Source organism: Gadus macrocephalus, chromosome 17 (assembly GCF_031168955.1).
Source record: "Gadus macrocephalus chromosome 17, ASM3116895v1".
Classification (NCBI taxonomy): Eukaryota; Metazoa; Chordata; class Actinopteri; order Gadiformes; family Gadidae; genus Gadus; species Gadus macrocephalus.
The window spans coordinates 11,012,306-11,026,416 of record NC_082398.1 but is presented as its reverse complement, the minus strand read 5'-3'; the positions used below and the strand labels follow the sequence as shown (position 1 = coordinate 11,026,416).

Here is a 14,111-nt window from a genome sequence, read left to right as displayed (position 1 = left end):
GTTGACATACTTATATTAATGCCCTCCTCACTTTTAAGGAACATCCATATTTCCCTATGCCTCAACCCGAGCAGGAAATAAAGCACGATAGCGTCGGATAGCGTCATCTTTGCCGGCCAATGACTTCAGATGTCTGCGCAATGTTGACATACTTATATTAATGCCCTCCTCACTTTTAAGGAACATCAATATTACCCAATGCCTCAACCCGAGCAGGAGATTAAATACGATAGCGTCAGATAGCGTCATCTTTGCCGGCCTGCAGCTAGACAGCAACGTTATTGATGAATGAGAGGTGTGATCCTTTTCTCCTAAACGAGATCCTTATGTCGTAAATATATTTTATCTCGTAATTACGAGATCCTTATCTCATAATTACGAGATCCGTATCTCGTAATTACGAGATCTTTTCTCGCAATGTTATATCCGCAAAGACTGCAATATTTTTTAGAAGGCTGCATGCACCTGCACATGAAATGGAAAATCGATCTCTGAGCAATCGTCTTCAGCAGGTTCTTCCTGGACAGCGCCGTTTACGAACGACGTAAGGAGTGTTTCCTAAGAAGGGGACTAAGAGACCACTCAGGAACCACACCTATATAGGTAAACAACCTTGATAAGTCTAAACGTAGGAGTCTTCGTAGCACGCTAAAAGTGGACATTATCGGGAAACTGTGCCCTGATCAATTCTGATCAGAAAATACATTAAAACATTCATAGACAATTTTCTGTCCTTTATTTTGGGTCAAAACTTACCATAAAATCACACACACCAGCTTAATTAATTGATATATTTCTCAACTCTTGCTCAAACAAGCAATTAAAAAATACATTACAAATATTTCTGGATGCAGTAACAATATAAAAATGAAATAAACATTGCAATGCAAGATATATCGTCTCCTAATTTCTTAATTGTTACAATGCCAGACAGATTATCAAACAAAGCCACTTGAAATAACTGAATAAAGAAATCCAAAAAAGAGTGAACATGAATGAAAGAGGAATAATAAAAAATAAATTACACAATTTAAACCTAGGCAAAAATAAAAAGTAATGTACAATACCGATATTTCCAGACAAAAGTAAGTCAAAACAATCAAACAAATAAAATAGCATATATGCTTAGTTCATTACGTTTTAACAAAAATGTGAAGCATCAGGCTCATACTTTTAAAAGTTTCAATGGAACATTACTTCAACAACAAACTGCAAAATGAAAGAGTTTAGTTCAGAGCTGGGTTACTAAATTTGAGCAAAGACACACATCCTTATTAACTAATATCTATCACTTCAGCCTTTCTTGGCTCACATATGTAGAAGGATAATTTGTGCACCATAACATAAATAGTGATTTTCGTAATGCTCCCATTAGATCAAATATATATTATTCTAAGGGGCTGCTCTTCCTCATGGTCAGAGAAGAAACTCTATCATCTTCTCCACAAATCCTATTTGACGCCAAATTACTCTTTTAGACTTCTATCAGCATCTTCCTTGCTAATTGTTGTCCATTCATTGGGAATATCTGCAGGCTTTGCACTATAACATTCAGCGAAGTCCTTGTTGAACCTGACCATCACATATTTCCAGTAATCAGATGCTGAATAGCTGTTATCTGCAGGAATGTCCCAATCCCCGTAAAATGTTTTGTATTCCTTGTAAGGATGGGACACCCACTTAGTAGCATCATTCTTGAATTCGGTGTCACTAAAGACTAAAGATGTGCAAATAGATGTACAGAGTTTATTTGAGGCCAAATTTCTGTATCTTCCAAAGGCATGTGGCCTATGTATTTCAACGTAGTGAAACTTGTGAGACAGTGCCCCTGCCTCACATGGTGCGCTGCAGAATGGGCACTGTTTACCACATCCACCTAACTTGGCTGTGAGGTCATTTAGTGGCTTTGATCCAAGTCTGTCTAGTTTTTTTTTGACCTCAGTTTCTTTTAGATTTTCCTGCACAGCATGTTCCATTGCCTTCACAGATTTTTTAAGAAAGTCTACAAACCTTTCTGCTGTTGCTTCTTTAAAAAGAGACATGCAAGCGCTGAGAGAATCCTGGCACATTACCAATTTATCACCAAGTTCCCTGCAAATATCTTGAACAAACTCCTTTTGGGTCGCTTGTTTGTTCATTTGGGCCTTTTGAATAGCATCATCAATACATTTGATGCATCGTTTAAGATAGTTGTTCTCTAACTCGATAAGTTTAGTCCCATCGGAAAAGTGTTTCTCAATTTGCTCCTGAATCCATTCCCTTATGAATTTCTCATATGAAGTGGTGTACTCTTTGAAGTGGCAAAACTTGTTTTTTGAAAGCAAGTCTTTTAAGACAGAAGATTGGAAGAACATGCGTGTGCTGAATTTCAATGAATCTCTGCCTGACACCATTTCATCAACAACTTCTGGAACCATGGAAACTCTAATGTAGGTCTCCACTGCAGGCTGGAGGCAACGAATAGCAAATTCCTGAGCTTTCTTCTCGTCCTGCTCCCTTGCGTGATACAGATCTTTAAAATCCTCAAAAAAACGTTCCTTGTGTAGATTGACGCAATTCAATGGGTCATTTTCTGCAATGAAAGCCAAGTGCTTTTTATGGAAGTTTCTGGCTGCATTACTACAAATGTGTAATTTTAATTCCGCCTCAAATTGGGTGTCTGTTTTCATGTCTGCAAGTTGCGCCTCAATGTACTTCAAAATCTCCTGAATGTCATTGTCATGGTAATCAGATTTCTCCTTCATTTTATCAGACACACGTATTTTGCAACCTGCTATAATTTCGTCAGCCTTTGCTTTTGCTCTTAGCCATATATTCCGTGAAAGAAAAATGTTTCTCGCAGATTGAATGAAGCTTTGTTTCATTTGGAAATCCCCTTTTCCATGATCATTTAGTGATACATTAACTGTCTCCTTGGCATGACCACCCATTGATTCTAAATTCTTTCTCAGTTGACAATGAACCTTACCAAAGATATCAATTTCGTGGCTCACTTTGTCACGGAGAGGTTCTGTAGCTTTCTCCCACATCTGGTCAAAATCCTTTCTCAGCTCCTCATCCGATTGCTTGAGATCAATTTTACGGCCTTCGTCTAGCAATCTGAGCACTTCTTCCTCCAAACGTTTTGTGGTGTTTTTCTTGACTTCCTCAACTTTTGCCATCCTCTTTTTATTGTCAGCCGCTTTAATTAGTTCATTTCCAAACAAATATTCCACGTTTCTTCTTAAGTATTTTGCACTGTTTATGAACTCTTCTCTGTGTTTCTCGATTAGGTAGGCATGACCTTCTGCTTTTTTAAAATATTGGTGTACATTGTTGATTATTTTTGTTTCCCATGTATTTAGCTTTGAGTAGGCTTTATTATTGAATTCCTCAACAATTTCTATGATGTTGGATGCCTCATATTTGCCAAAATTTGAAATCTTTGCTTTTGCACTTGTTTCCAATGAGTACATGTCCCTTTTGAATTCCCATTCCCATTTGTTGAATTCTGTGCATATTTTCATGTAAGCATCAGCCACCAGGCTATTTCTAAAGCTGAATATGAAATTTTCATGTTTTATGGCGTTCCATAAGCTTGCTGTCCACTTCAGAAATTCATCAATGTTGTAAGCAGATGACTTGCAATCTTTCAAATTTTTCATAATGTTTGTTTTCATTTCATAAACTGCTTCACTGTAACCTGAATTTACTGGTGCCATTGGTGGGTTTCCATGCCATAGTCCAGGAATGTACCCATTTCCAGTGTCTGGATCATATTCCATTACTTCCATGAAGCTTTTGTTTTCCTCTTTTTTCTCAACTTTGGCAGCTAGCTTTGTCATCTCGTTCAACTGTTGTAACAGCAGGGTTCTGTCCCTTAAGTTATTGTCATGGGCTGACACATCTGCTACATTCTGATGAACAAACTGACATTTAGGTTTTTTGCCGACTTCCTTCATCCTGAGAAAGGCATGTACTACAATTTGTAGGATGTCTTTCATGTCTGTCATGTTTTCCATTGATATATTTATTATTGTGAGATCACTTAAACCCACAACAATAGTTGCAAGCTCATTGTCATGCTCATAGCTGTCTTCTAATTGTGCTAGCTCCAGCGATTTCAGGCCCTCAGTGTCAATGATGATCAGAAAATCACAGTTCATTTCTTTTGTGTACTCTTTGTTCACTCTGATGAGCAACATGAAAGCCCCTCTAGTGCATCGGCCACTGCCGACTGCAAACTGCACTCCAAACATGGTGTTCAGAAGAGTGGACTTTCCGGTGCTCTGAATCCCAAGAACTGTGACAATTCTTATCTTGCTCTCTGGAGCTACCATTTCTTTCAATTCAGAAAATACGTCCTTCACCCATGCCAAAGGAATGCTTGATGATTCTCCTTCCACAAGCTCCAGCGGAAATCCATCAAGGAGTAATTGGGCACACAACTTGGGCAAATGCTTGAATTCTTGGCGAGAAGGATTGGATTCAGAAAGGGAGACTGTGGATTCATAGATTTGACACATTTCTCGAAAGTAGTTCTCAATACCTATAGAGCTGTCAGAAAGTTGTTGATCAATGTCTTTAAGTTCTTCTTTGCTCGAATTCTTACTTTTGAGTTTATACTCTGCTCTGAGTTTTGATACAGTTTCTCGGGACACGTTGTCTAGTTTAATTTGCATCCATTTAAAAAAATAAGCCTGTTCAACAGCTGGACATGAGAATGCTTTCATGAAGGATCTCATAGAATCTGAAATGTTCCAATCCCTCTGCTCTTTCCGGAGTCCTTTTTTCTGTTGGTTTAGGCCACATTTGTATTTTTCTACGTCTTCTTCCCCAGCATGTGTGAGCCTACATTCCTCCTTCTCTAAATCTGTCAGTTTTTTCCATACTGAGCCCTGCCGAGGAAGTTCATTATTTTTGTACTCGGCAGTGTTTGTTATTTTTGAGGTGATAGCTTCAGCATTTTTCTTAGCATTCTGACAGTCTGAGGTTTGCTCATCAACCATTATTCCAAGCTCAATAGCAATGTCAGCCATTTGCTCTATGCTCTTTTTTTTATCTGTTTTTTGTGCAACTTCTGTTACAAATTTTTGTAGGGTTTTGGCAAAGTCAGCGTTGTTGACTCTTTTTTGCTTAAGAATGAGGTTCTTTCCGGTCAAATTTAATTCGTCCATTACTTTTTTGCACCTTTCTTGGTTGAAATTCTTGCTATCCACATTGACTATCAAGAAAATCTCTGTTTTGTGTATTTTGAGTAGTTCGATTTGACTGTCAAAATTGTCAAGAAACACAAAAACTGCAGCAGATGTTTTGCATAAAAACGAAAATTGCAATTCACAGAGAGCAATATCTCCTCTGAGATTAGCTACAGCTACTGGTTCATTGAAGATATTGATGTTTTTGTTACCACAGGGAAGATACCAACTAGTTTCCACCAGTCCATCTGCAATTTCCCTTGGAACATTACCACATGGCATGTCTTGGTGAACAAAAGTGTCGTGGTACTGTTGGGGATTGCTCAGGAGTGTATTCAGAATCAGTGACTTCGATAAAGAACCTTCACCCAGTCTCACAAAGGACACCATCGGAAGGCTGGGGACCACAACTGATTTTTCAATGAAGCTTTTGGTGTCTGAGAGTGCCTGAGGTCTGTACTTTTTAACAATGCCTCTCAAAGCCCAAAGCATGAGCGTGTGCTTCTGTGTGCCACAATCAGGAAGCAGTAGAGGCAACCCAAACTGACACATGGACATTTTGACAGCCATTTCCTGCTGAAGGAGGCCATTTGAGCACAGAAAGAGAGCAGTGATTATGTCTAATGGGTTCAGCGCTTCACCTGACTCTTCATGGTCCAACATGGTGTCAAGATCTAAACCAGCATTGCCATGAGGATCATCCTGCTCTGATTCATTGCATGCAAACAAATTCACATTCCTAGCAGTCACATTGAACATCATTAACTTCTTGAGAAAGAGCCAGGGGAGATCTGAAAGACATTTAGCATCTTCCTCTGTGACGGCCTTCTTGTCGATCTGTAGGACATTGATTAGTGAGAGCTTCTTCTTGTAGTTCTCTTTTAGGCCAAGCTTTTCTAAAAAGCGCTCCAGTTCAGTTTCTGTGGATAGAATAATTCTAACAATTATTATCAGTTCATTTCACATTTCTAAAATTAAGTGAACATTTTTCAACTGTTGCCCATGCTTTTTTGGTGGAATTGGTGAAGGCTTAACCCTTTCATCATTGCAGGTAATTATAGTTGGTTTATTTTTGTATATTTACTATTATAAATGTTGTTTATTAAGGGTCCTAGTAATAGTACTAGTGTGTGTAGCTATCTTATATTGCCAGTATATAGGAATACAATCGTAGCTTATGGGAGAGGAGAGTCTGGTAACAATATGCAAAAGGGTAGTATGAAACTTGTAGGAATAAGGTTCTATGTCGGATAGGCTTCGCCTTTTAAGGCAATCACTATTGGGTTTTCCCTAGGCGCGAGCCTTAGCACTGAAGAATTTGTAATTCCCGCCCACCAACAGCGTGGGGCTCAATCACGTCCGCAGTCCGCACATATAAGCGGGCGCCGGCGGACGTTCTGGTCCCATTTCCTTCAGGACAATCCTGTAGCATAATTAGATGGGTATCATGGACTCAAAGACGATCCGCATCTGCAAGACATGTAACACGGGTTACATCTTGCCGTATGACGGCCATGAAGTGTGCGAGGGCTGCCTTGGGCATGAACATGCCGTCTTGGCGCTCTCGCCGCTCTGCCAGTGTCGGCATTGTGAGGCGCTGCCGGTGGGCGACAGACAGCGCAGAGCCGACACTGTCGCCGTCATTGCTGAAGGTGCCGACGACTTTAGTGTCCCGTTCGACCATGCCCTCTCTCTACTTGTGAGCTCGGAGTCTGACGACTCCGACCGCGACGAGGAGGAGGCATCTCCCTCTGCTTCCCCTCTCCGAATGGAGAGGTCGGAGCCCGGTGCAGCAGTATTGCCCAGTATTGCCCAATTCTCGATCTAGCCCTATTCAACAAATGCATTGCGGAGAGGCCGTTTCACATGTTAACAATCAGACGAGTGTTACAGTTTTGAAACCAGGCGACTGGTTCACCTGAATAGATTTGAAGGACGCATACTTCCACGTCACAGTGATCCCCAAACACGGGTAACACTACAAGTACAACCGTCTACCGTTCGGCTATTCTCTAGCCCCGCAAACGTTTTCCAAGTGCGTGAAGACGGCTCTCCATCCGCTGCATGCAACAGGAATGAGAGTACTGTTCTACTTGGACGATCTGCTTTTGCTGGCTCGCTCCAAGGAGGAAGCAGCTATTCAGACAAATTCCCCTGTCAAATTTAGGCTTCGCCAAAAATTGGAAGAAAACCTCTCACCTCCCCTCACAGAGTGTGATGTATTTGGGGGTAGAGCTGGACTCAGCTGTAATGAGAGCACGGCTCTCACAGCAGAGGATGGAGAGGCTGTGGTCTCCCCTGAGCCGCTGTTCCCCGGGCAGTGTCGTGACAGCCCTCTCTGTCATGAGGCTGCTGGGCATGATGCCAGCCGCTCACACGGTGCTGCCGCTGGGGCTGCTTCCCATGAGGCGGCTGCAGAGATGGTTTTCTCGCCTGCGCATCGACCAGGTGCGCTAAAGGCGGCGCAAAGTGACCATTCCCCTATCAGTGGGCCCTGATTTGACCCACTGGGGCGATCCCCGAACCCTCACGAGAGGAGTGCCGTTGGGCAGAGCAACGTCACACATCTCGGATGCTTCTCTGTCCGGCTGGGGAGGAACAGGCGAGTTTCCATTCATATAAATGCATTGGAGCTCCTCACTGTTTTGAAAGTGATCCAACACTTTGCCCCAATGTTAACGAATCAACACGTAATGATTCGCACGGACAACAAGGCGACAGCAGCATACATAAATCGCCAAGGGGGCGTGCGCTCGGCACAGCTGCTGAGCATAGCGAGACAGCTGTTATGCTGGGCGCAAACACACTTGCTCTCCATCAGAGCAGTGTACATCCCCGGTGTCCTGAACAGAGGAGCAGACATAATGTCGAGAGGGGGGTCCCCAACCAGAAGACTGGACTCTGCACCACGATCTGATCAATCAGATATGGAGCGAGTTTTGGAAGGCGGAGGTCGACCTATTCGCCACGCGGGAGAACACACAGTGCAAGCTTTGGTTCTCTCTCAGCTTGAAGGACAATCCCCCACTCGTGGTGGATGCGTTCCCTCACAGACCATGGCCGAACCAACTCTTGTACGCTTTCCCTCTCATTCCCCAAGTCTTGGACCGAGTCCAAGAGAAGCGGCTGTCAATGATTCTCATAGCACCGCAACGCACGAGTGCACAGGGGTTTCCCTGCCTCCAGCGTCTGCTCTCGGGGCTGCCGAGGGAACTCCCTTGGCGGCGAAACGCTCTCTCACAGGCAGGGGGAGCAATCATAGATTACCCAGAGATCTGCCAGCACTTGTCGGCCTGGCCGCTGAACGCGAGCGCCTAGAGGGTCTCGGCCTCTCCCGGGAGGTCGTACGGACCATCCTGGGTGCCAGAGCTGACTCCACCCGAGCGTGTTACTTGGCTAAATGGGCGGCTTTCCAGAAATGGTGCACGGAGAAGGGTTGTGATCCCATCTCCTGCCCATTGCCACGTGTGCTCTTTCCTCCAGACACCGATGGAGAGAGGGCTGGCTTTTAGCACGGTTAAAACGTACGTGGCTGCTGTTTCATCATGCCACGAAGGCTTCAGGGATAAAACTGTTTTTAGTCACCCCTTAATGAAGCGCTTCCTAAAAGATGTGAGGAGAGAGAGACCCGTGACGCGCTGTCTCACTCCACAATGGGATTTAACACTGGTGCTGCACACACTGGGTAAAGCCGCATTTGAGCCTCTTGACCGGGTGCCCCTCAAGTTTGTGTCAGCCAAGACAGCTTTCCTGCTTGCCCTGACGTCAGCTAAGAGAGTGAGCGACCCGTCTGCACTCTCTGTAGCCCCTTCTTGTCTTAGAATACAAGGAGACGGCAGTTCGGCCATATTACGCCCAAACCCGGCTTTTACCACAAAGAGTATTACTAGCTCGTTCAGATCGAGAGTAATAACACTCAATGGTCCTCATCAATCTGAGGAGGAAGCAACAGCCAATCTCTTGTGCCCCATATGCGTGCTTAGCTGTTATGTGAAGCGCACAGAGGCGCTGCGCAAATCTCAACAGTTATTTGTGCATTACAGAGAACATTCCGAGGGCATCCCCCTGACGAAACAACAGCTGTCACATTGGCTGAGTGAAGCTATCACAGAGGCTTATGCGTCAGCGGGGGCAGAGCCGCCTGAGACTATCAGAGCTCAATCAACCAGAGGAATATCGTCATCTGTCGCTCTGCAAAGAGGCATGCCTATGGAGGATATTTGCACAGCAGCCTCCTGGGCTTCCCCATGCTCTTTTATTAGGTTATACCTAAGAGACATGTCGCGCCTCTCTATGACACACTCAGTACTAGGTGCTTTGTCAGAGTGAGTGTGATCGTGTGACTATTCCCCTCGCATATTAACACAATGTGAGGTGGAGTCAAATATTCATGCTGAGAGCTCTTGTGTCAGGCACATTAGAGCTGCTCGTTGATGACGTGCCGTTATACGCATGACGTATGTTATGCTACGTCTGACACATGATTCATGACGCGTATGTAGCTGTGTTTCTGGTACTGATCGGGACCAATGAGGCATAGACTACATCGTGCTTCGCCCTTTAACCCAATAGCGACAGCCTTAAAAGGCGAAGCCTATACAACATAGAACTTTAGTTAGGCATTGTAACTCTAGAATCTATGAGTATAGGCATGTTAACTCGTTCTGCAGAATTACAGGCCTATGGATGATGGTTTGCTATGTTTTCTATCATCATTCCTTGTGATACTAAACCTTTACTCTGTCGATGGAAGGAGCATGTGTTTTCATTGAAACAAAACGTAAAAGTATGCTTCTGTCTATATACTTTACAGAATCATAACATATTATGTGCTTTTAACCTTACCATTTAGAAGATCATTGGGTTGATGTTCTCTACTGGAATGGCCTGATGCCTCAGAACATGAATCCGAAGCATTGGGGAGGTCCTTCAGTTTAAACAAGAGTGAACAAAAACAACCCATTCAGTAATAGTACTTTGTGTGGCATATGAACATTAAAAAATAACTGACTCTGACCCTATCTTTCAGTAATTTATGCACAATGTGCTCCCTTGCATTGTTGTTTGACATAATTGACAGAACCTCATCATGAATATGTAGAAACGGACTTTAAAGTCTGACGTCTGTTTGTTTTTTTTGTTCTTTTTTGGCTAAAATAATTTTGTTTAATACATATTTTACTTCTAACAATTGCCCTTTATTAAATAATTTACCAATGTAAAACTTCGACTATTTAATCTTTAGTCAAATGGCGCAGGCCTACTGTTTGGGTTAACATTGCATTACAGTCATTCATGCAATGTTAACGTGTGGAGACATGGGACGCGTAGAAACACCGTTTTCCCACATCTTCATGCAAGACTAAAAGTTGTATTTTTTATGATAGTAATATAAAGACTTTTGTGGCGTCACGCCTTCACTTTTTATTCCGCGCTTAGACAAGTGTTTTCGGGAGGAAATCTGCGTACATACGGTGACGCAAAAGTTTGTGGAATTCGATTGGGTATGCATGCCAGGCGGCTAGTTGGTGCTGTGATAAAATATCACACAACACCGCCATATCTGAGCGCATGCGTAGAATCTTGCCCCAGACGAATTGGTGCATCCTAAATTTGATAGAGGTAATTACAGATCCTTCTCGGTTCAATAATACTATCTGTACATATCCTGTACATTTCGTGGAAGGACTCCTGTAACTTCATTAGAGCTGCAAGAGCAGCTTGAAGGTTTGACGCATGGAAATAATCCAACATGTATGTTTACTTCCCTTTACTGGCGCATGTATGTGCTTTAAACGCATACGCAACGTGAGCAGATCCGAGCAGCGTTCTATGTCTTGGCAGTGTAGACGGAAACGCTACGGCGAAGTGTATTCAAGGTTTCCACTCTGGAGAGTTGTTTCAGATCTTTGCGTTTTTAAGCCCCAAAAACGCTGTCACCGTCTAATTGAAAGGCACTTCCGATATAATATTTTGTTTTTACCCGCAAGTGTCCTTGTGCAAACAGGGCTCTTATTGCCAATGGTAAAAACAAGTACACGCAACAAGCAAACCTCTCCAATAGTGTCTTCTTTGTCATTAAAAGGGCCAATAGAGCGTAACAGTGACCGCCCCTTTTTGAACGGCTGTTTTCCGAAAGTTAATTAGGGGTCCAAGCCAACAGGTTGGATCCCTATTGTTTTTGTAGCGATTCCAATAGCATGACTAGATCCAGGTCCGGCACCGCTACTCAGATAACAAAATCCATACACGCCGGTCACTAGGTGGCGCTATACAAAGGAAAGACGCGTTCGGGGCTATAACTCCCACACCGAACCTCCGACAGTCCAAAACGTCATACACCCTAGATGCACTGGAGTCTGCTGCATCTTTTGGCATAGGCCACGCCCATTTGCGTCTATAAATTTTTTTCGCAAAATCGCGGATACCGCAAAACTGCCTTTACGCTACTCCTCCCACATTTCTCGCCCGATCGACACAAAACTTTGCACACGACATCTTCAGACGGACACGAAAAGAAATCAAGGAACACTTTTTTGATCCGACCTTCGACGACGAAACGGTAGCGTTTTGAATATTGGTTTATTAGCTAAATTAGACGTGAAAAATCTAAAATCCCAAAAAATCCAAAATTAGACATCGGATCGAGTCCAAATTTTACACACATGTTGGTGCTAACCTTAATGACGTTCGATAAAAAAATCGCCATTAGGGGGCGCAATAAACGAGGAAATTGTATATCTTCTACAAAATTTCGCCATTAGGGGCCGCCATAAACGAGGGAAAACTGGCCAAAGGAATGTTCTGAAAACGCGTTTGGGGATATATCTCCCACACCGAACCTCCCACAGTCAAAACCTTCGTATCCACAGGTTCACGGTAGCGTTTTGAACACATGCTTCGCGTTGTGCCGGCGAAATGCACATTTCTTGGACCCCTGCATAACTGCTTGCAGTTCTAGTTTCCCATTATTTTTCTCCATTGACTTTTTAGAAAATCCATGTAGAGTTTTAAGACTGCACCCAAGCCAATTAATTATTTGTCACCATAAAAATATTGATTAGGGGCAAAAACAAATTACGTTATTTTGTGAAGTAGCTGCAGTCAGATGCCTGTAGTCATATTATAATAGAATCAGTTCCAACTTAATTGGCAGAGTTTGCAAAACATCTAAGGAAATCTACGTCTAGTCAACCTCCCTGATCAACGTGTGCTGGTTTTAATATAATTATTATTTTAAAAGTGCTGGTTAGTCAGTATGATCCTTAAACAAGCACTGCCTTTCCGTGTTGCTCTCATCTTTGTGTAAGAGCCACACTCATTTTGCACAGAAACGTTGCACAACACTGAACACTAACAGCATGCAACTTACTAGAAACAACAAAAAATTGTATCGCGTATCTGCAAACGCAAAAGCCTTTCATGACCGCAAAGAGCATTGTTTGATCAATTACAGATGTTTACATCCAATAGGAGCTGTCCTTGATTCACCGGGTCAGCAGTTCAGGAAAAGGAAAGCGTCACGCTGCTGTTCCTGCAGTGGTGGCTGAGCACCAGAAGCTCTGTGCAAAGCAGGTGTTTGCGTTTCGGGCAATGCATGCGTTGATTTATCCAACGCATGTGTGTGTGTGGGACTCACAATCTCATATTAAACCAGAAGATGCTGGAAATCCATTATCTAGTTTTAATATGAGATTGTGAACACTGAATTTAATCGCCTTTTTTTAAATTACATTTCTTAAATGAATGTGTATTTCTTCTGAAATGTCTGTCTGTCTGCACTGCTCCACCAAGCATAAAATATGTGCCATGGGAGGGTGGAGGACAATTTTATTCTGAAAGTCCTCCAATGAGAATAAAAGAGGTGGTATGTTGAGGGTGGAGCAGGCTTTTATTCTGAAAGGTATGAGATCTTACCCTTCTCCATCTGCTCATACTGCTGCCGGTGCTTCTGGGCCTCCTCAGCTGACTGGGTAGGAAGGTTACTGTGAAACACACACACACACACACACACACACACACACACACACACACACACACACACCCCCATTTCAAACTTCTTCAATGAAATGCATTTTATAGTTTTAATAAAATTGTGAGTGCTGAATTGAATCGCCTTCTTGTTTTAAGTATATTTCCCACATGATTGTGAATTTTATATTAGAAGAAAAGATGAGGTCCAATCATAGCAATCTACAACAAACATTTTTATGTTGGCTCCCGCCTATCTTGGAAGGAAAGATGTTTTGAAGGGGCTTTCTACCAATTTAAGTAGTCAAGAAAACTGCCTATCACATCTTTTAACAATGAGACCAACACTGAAATGAAGAACGGAGAGGAGTTTGTACTACTGAAATGTATATCATTTCCACATAAACTAGTCATATAGTTTCAATATAAACGAGTTGGTCGACACTGGGTCTCTTCCTAGAGGTGCCGCGACCGGTTCTTTAAAATGTTTGTTGGACATTTATTTTACAATACAGCTATAATATTATACGTTACAGAGTGCAACAGTTTGTTTTGAGAATATATAATTTCCACCACCATGAACACGCCCGATCTCGTCTGATCTCGGAAGCTAAGCAGGGTCGGGCCTGGTTTGTACTTGAATGGGAGATCGCCTGGGAATACCAGGTGCTGTAAGTGGTCGGGTGGTGGCAAATAGGTGGCACTCTTCCCTCTGGCCTTAACATCAATCCTGATGCCCTAGTGCAGTGACCGGGACACTGTGCTGTGGAAGGCGCCGTCTTTCGGAGGAGACGTATAACCCAGGTCCTGACTCACTGAGGTCAGAAAAAATCCCAGGGCAGTTATCGCAAAGAGTAGGGGTGTCCTGGCCCTACCAGGCTCATTCAATCTCACCCCCTAATCATCCTCTGGTATAATTGGCTGACTCATTAATTCCCTCACTCTCCACCTCAAGCTGGTTTG

The 14,111-nt window shown here is 43.0% G+C and overlaps 1 protein-coding gene and 1 pseudogene across 1 annotated transcript; one reads left to right on the top strand and one right to left on the bottom strand.

Annotated features, from left to right (window-relative positions):
* Positions 1 to 719: 719 nt before the first annotated feature.
* si:dkey-85k7.12 (up-regulator of cell proliferation) lies at positions 720 to 10,341 on the bottom strand. Its single transcript, XM_060077287.1, has 2 exons — positions 10,023 to 10,341; positions 720 to 6,097 (listed from the first exon to the last, which is right to left on the bottom strand). The coding sequence occupies exons 1-2, from the start codon at positions 10,138 to 10,140 to the stop codon at positions 1,467 to 1,469; spliced, it is 4,749 nt and encodes a 1,582-aa protein (XP_059933270.1). The 5' UTR covers positions 10,141 to 10,341; the 3' UTR covers positions 720 to 1,466.
* A 3,365-nt stretch (positions 10,342 to 13,706) lies between these two features.
* Positions 13,707 to 13,826, top strand: LOC132445823 (5S ribosomal RNA; annotated as a pseudogene).
* The last annotated feature ends 285 nt before the right edge of the window (positions 13,827 to 14,111 follow it).

Bases quoted from the DNA above. Each gene is read 5' to 3' on its own strand.
- si:dkey-85k7.12 (XM_060077287.1), bottom strand. From the start codon at position 10,140: ATGGGTTGTTTTTGTTCACTCTTGTTTAAACTGAAGGACCTCCCCAAT. The intron at 6,098-10,022 runs GTAAGGTTAAAA...TTCTATCCACAG, and splicing joins ACCCAATGATCTTCTAAATG to AAACTGAACTGGAGCGCTTT.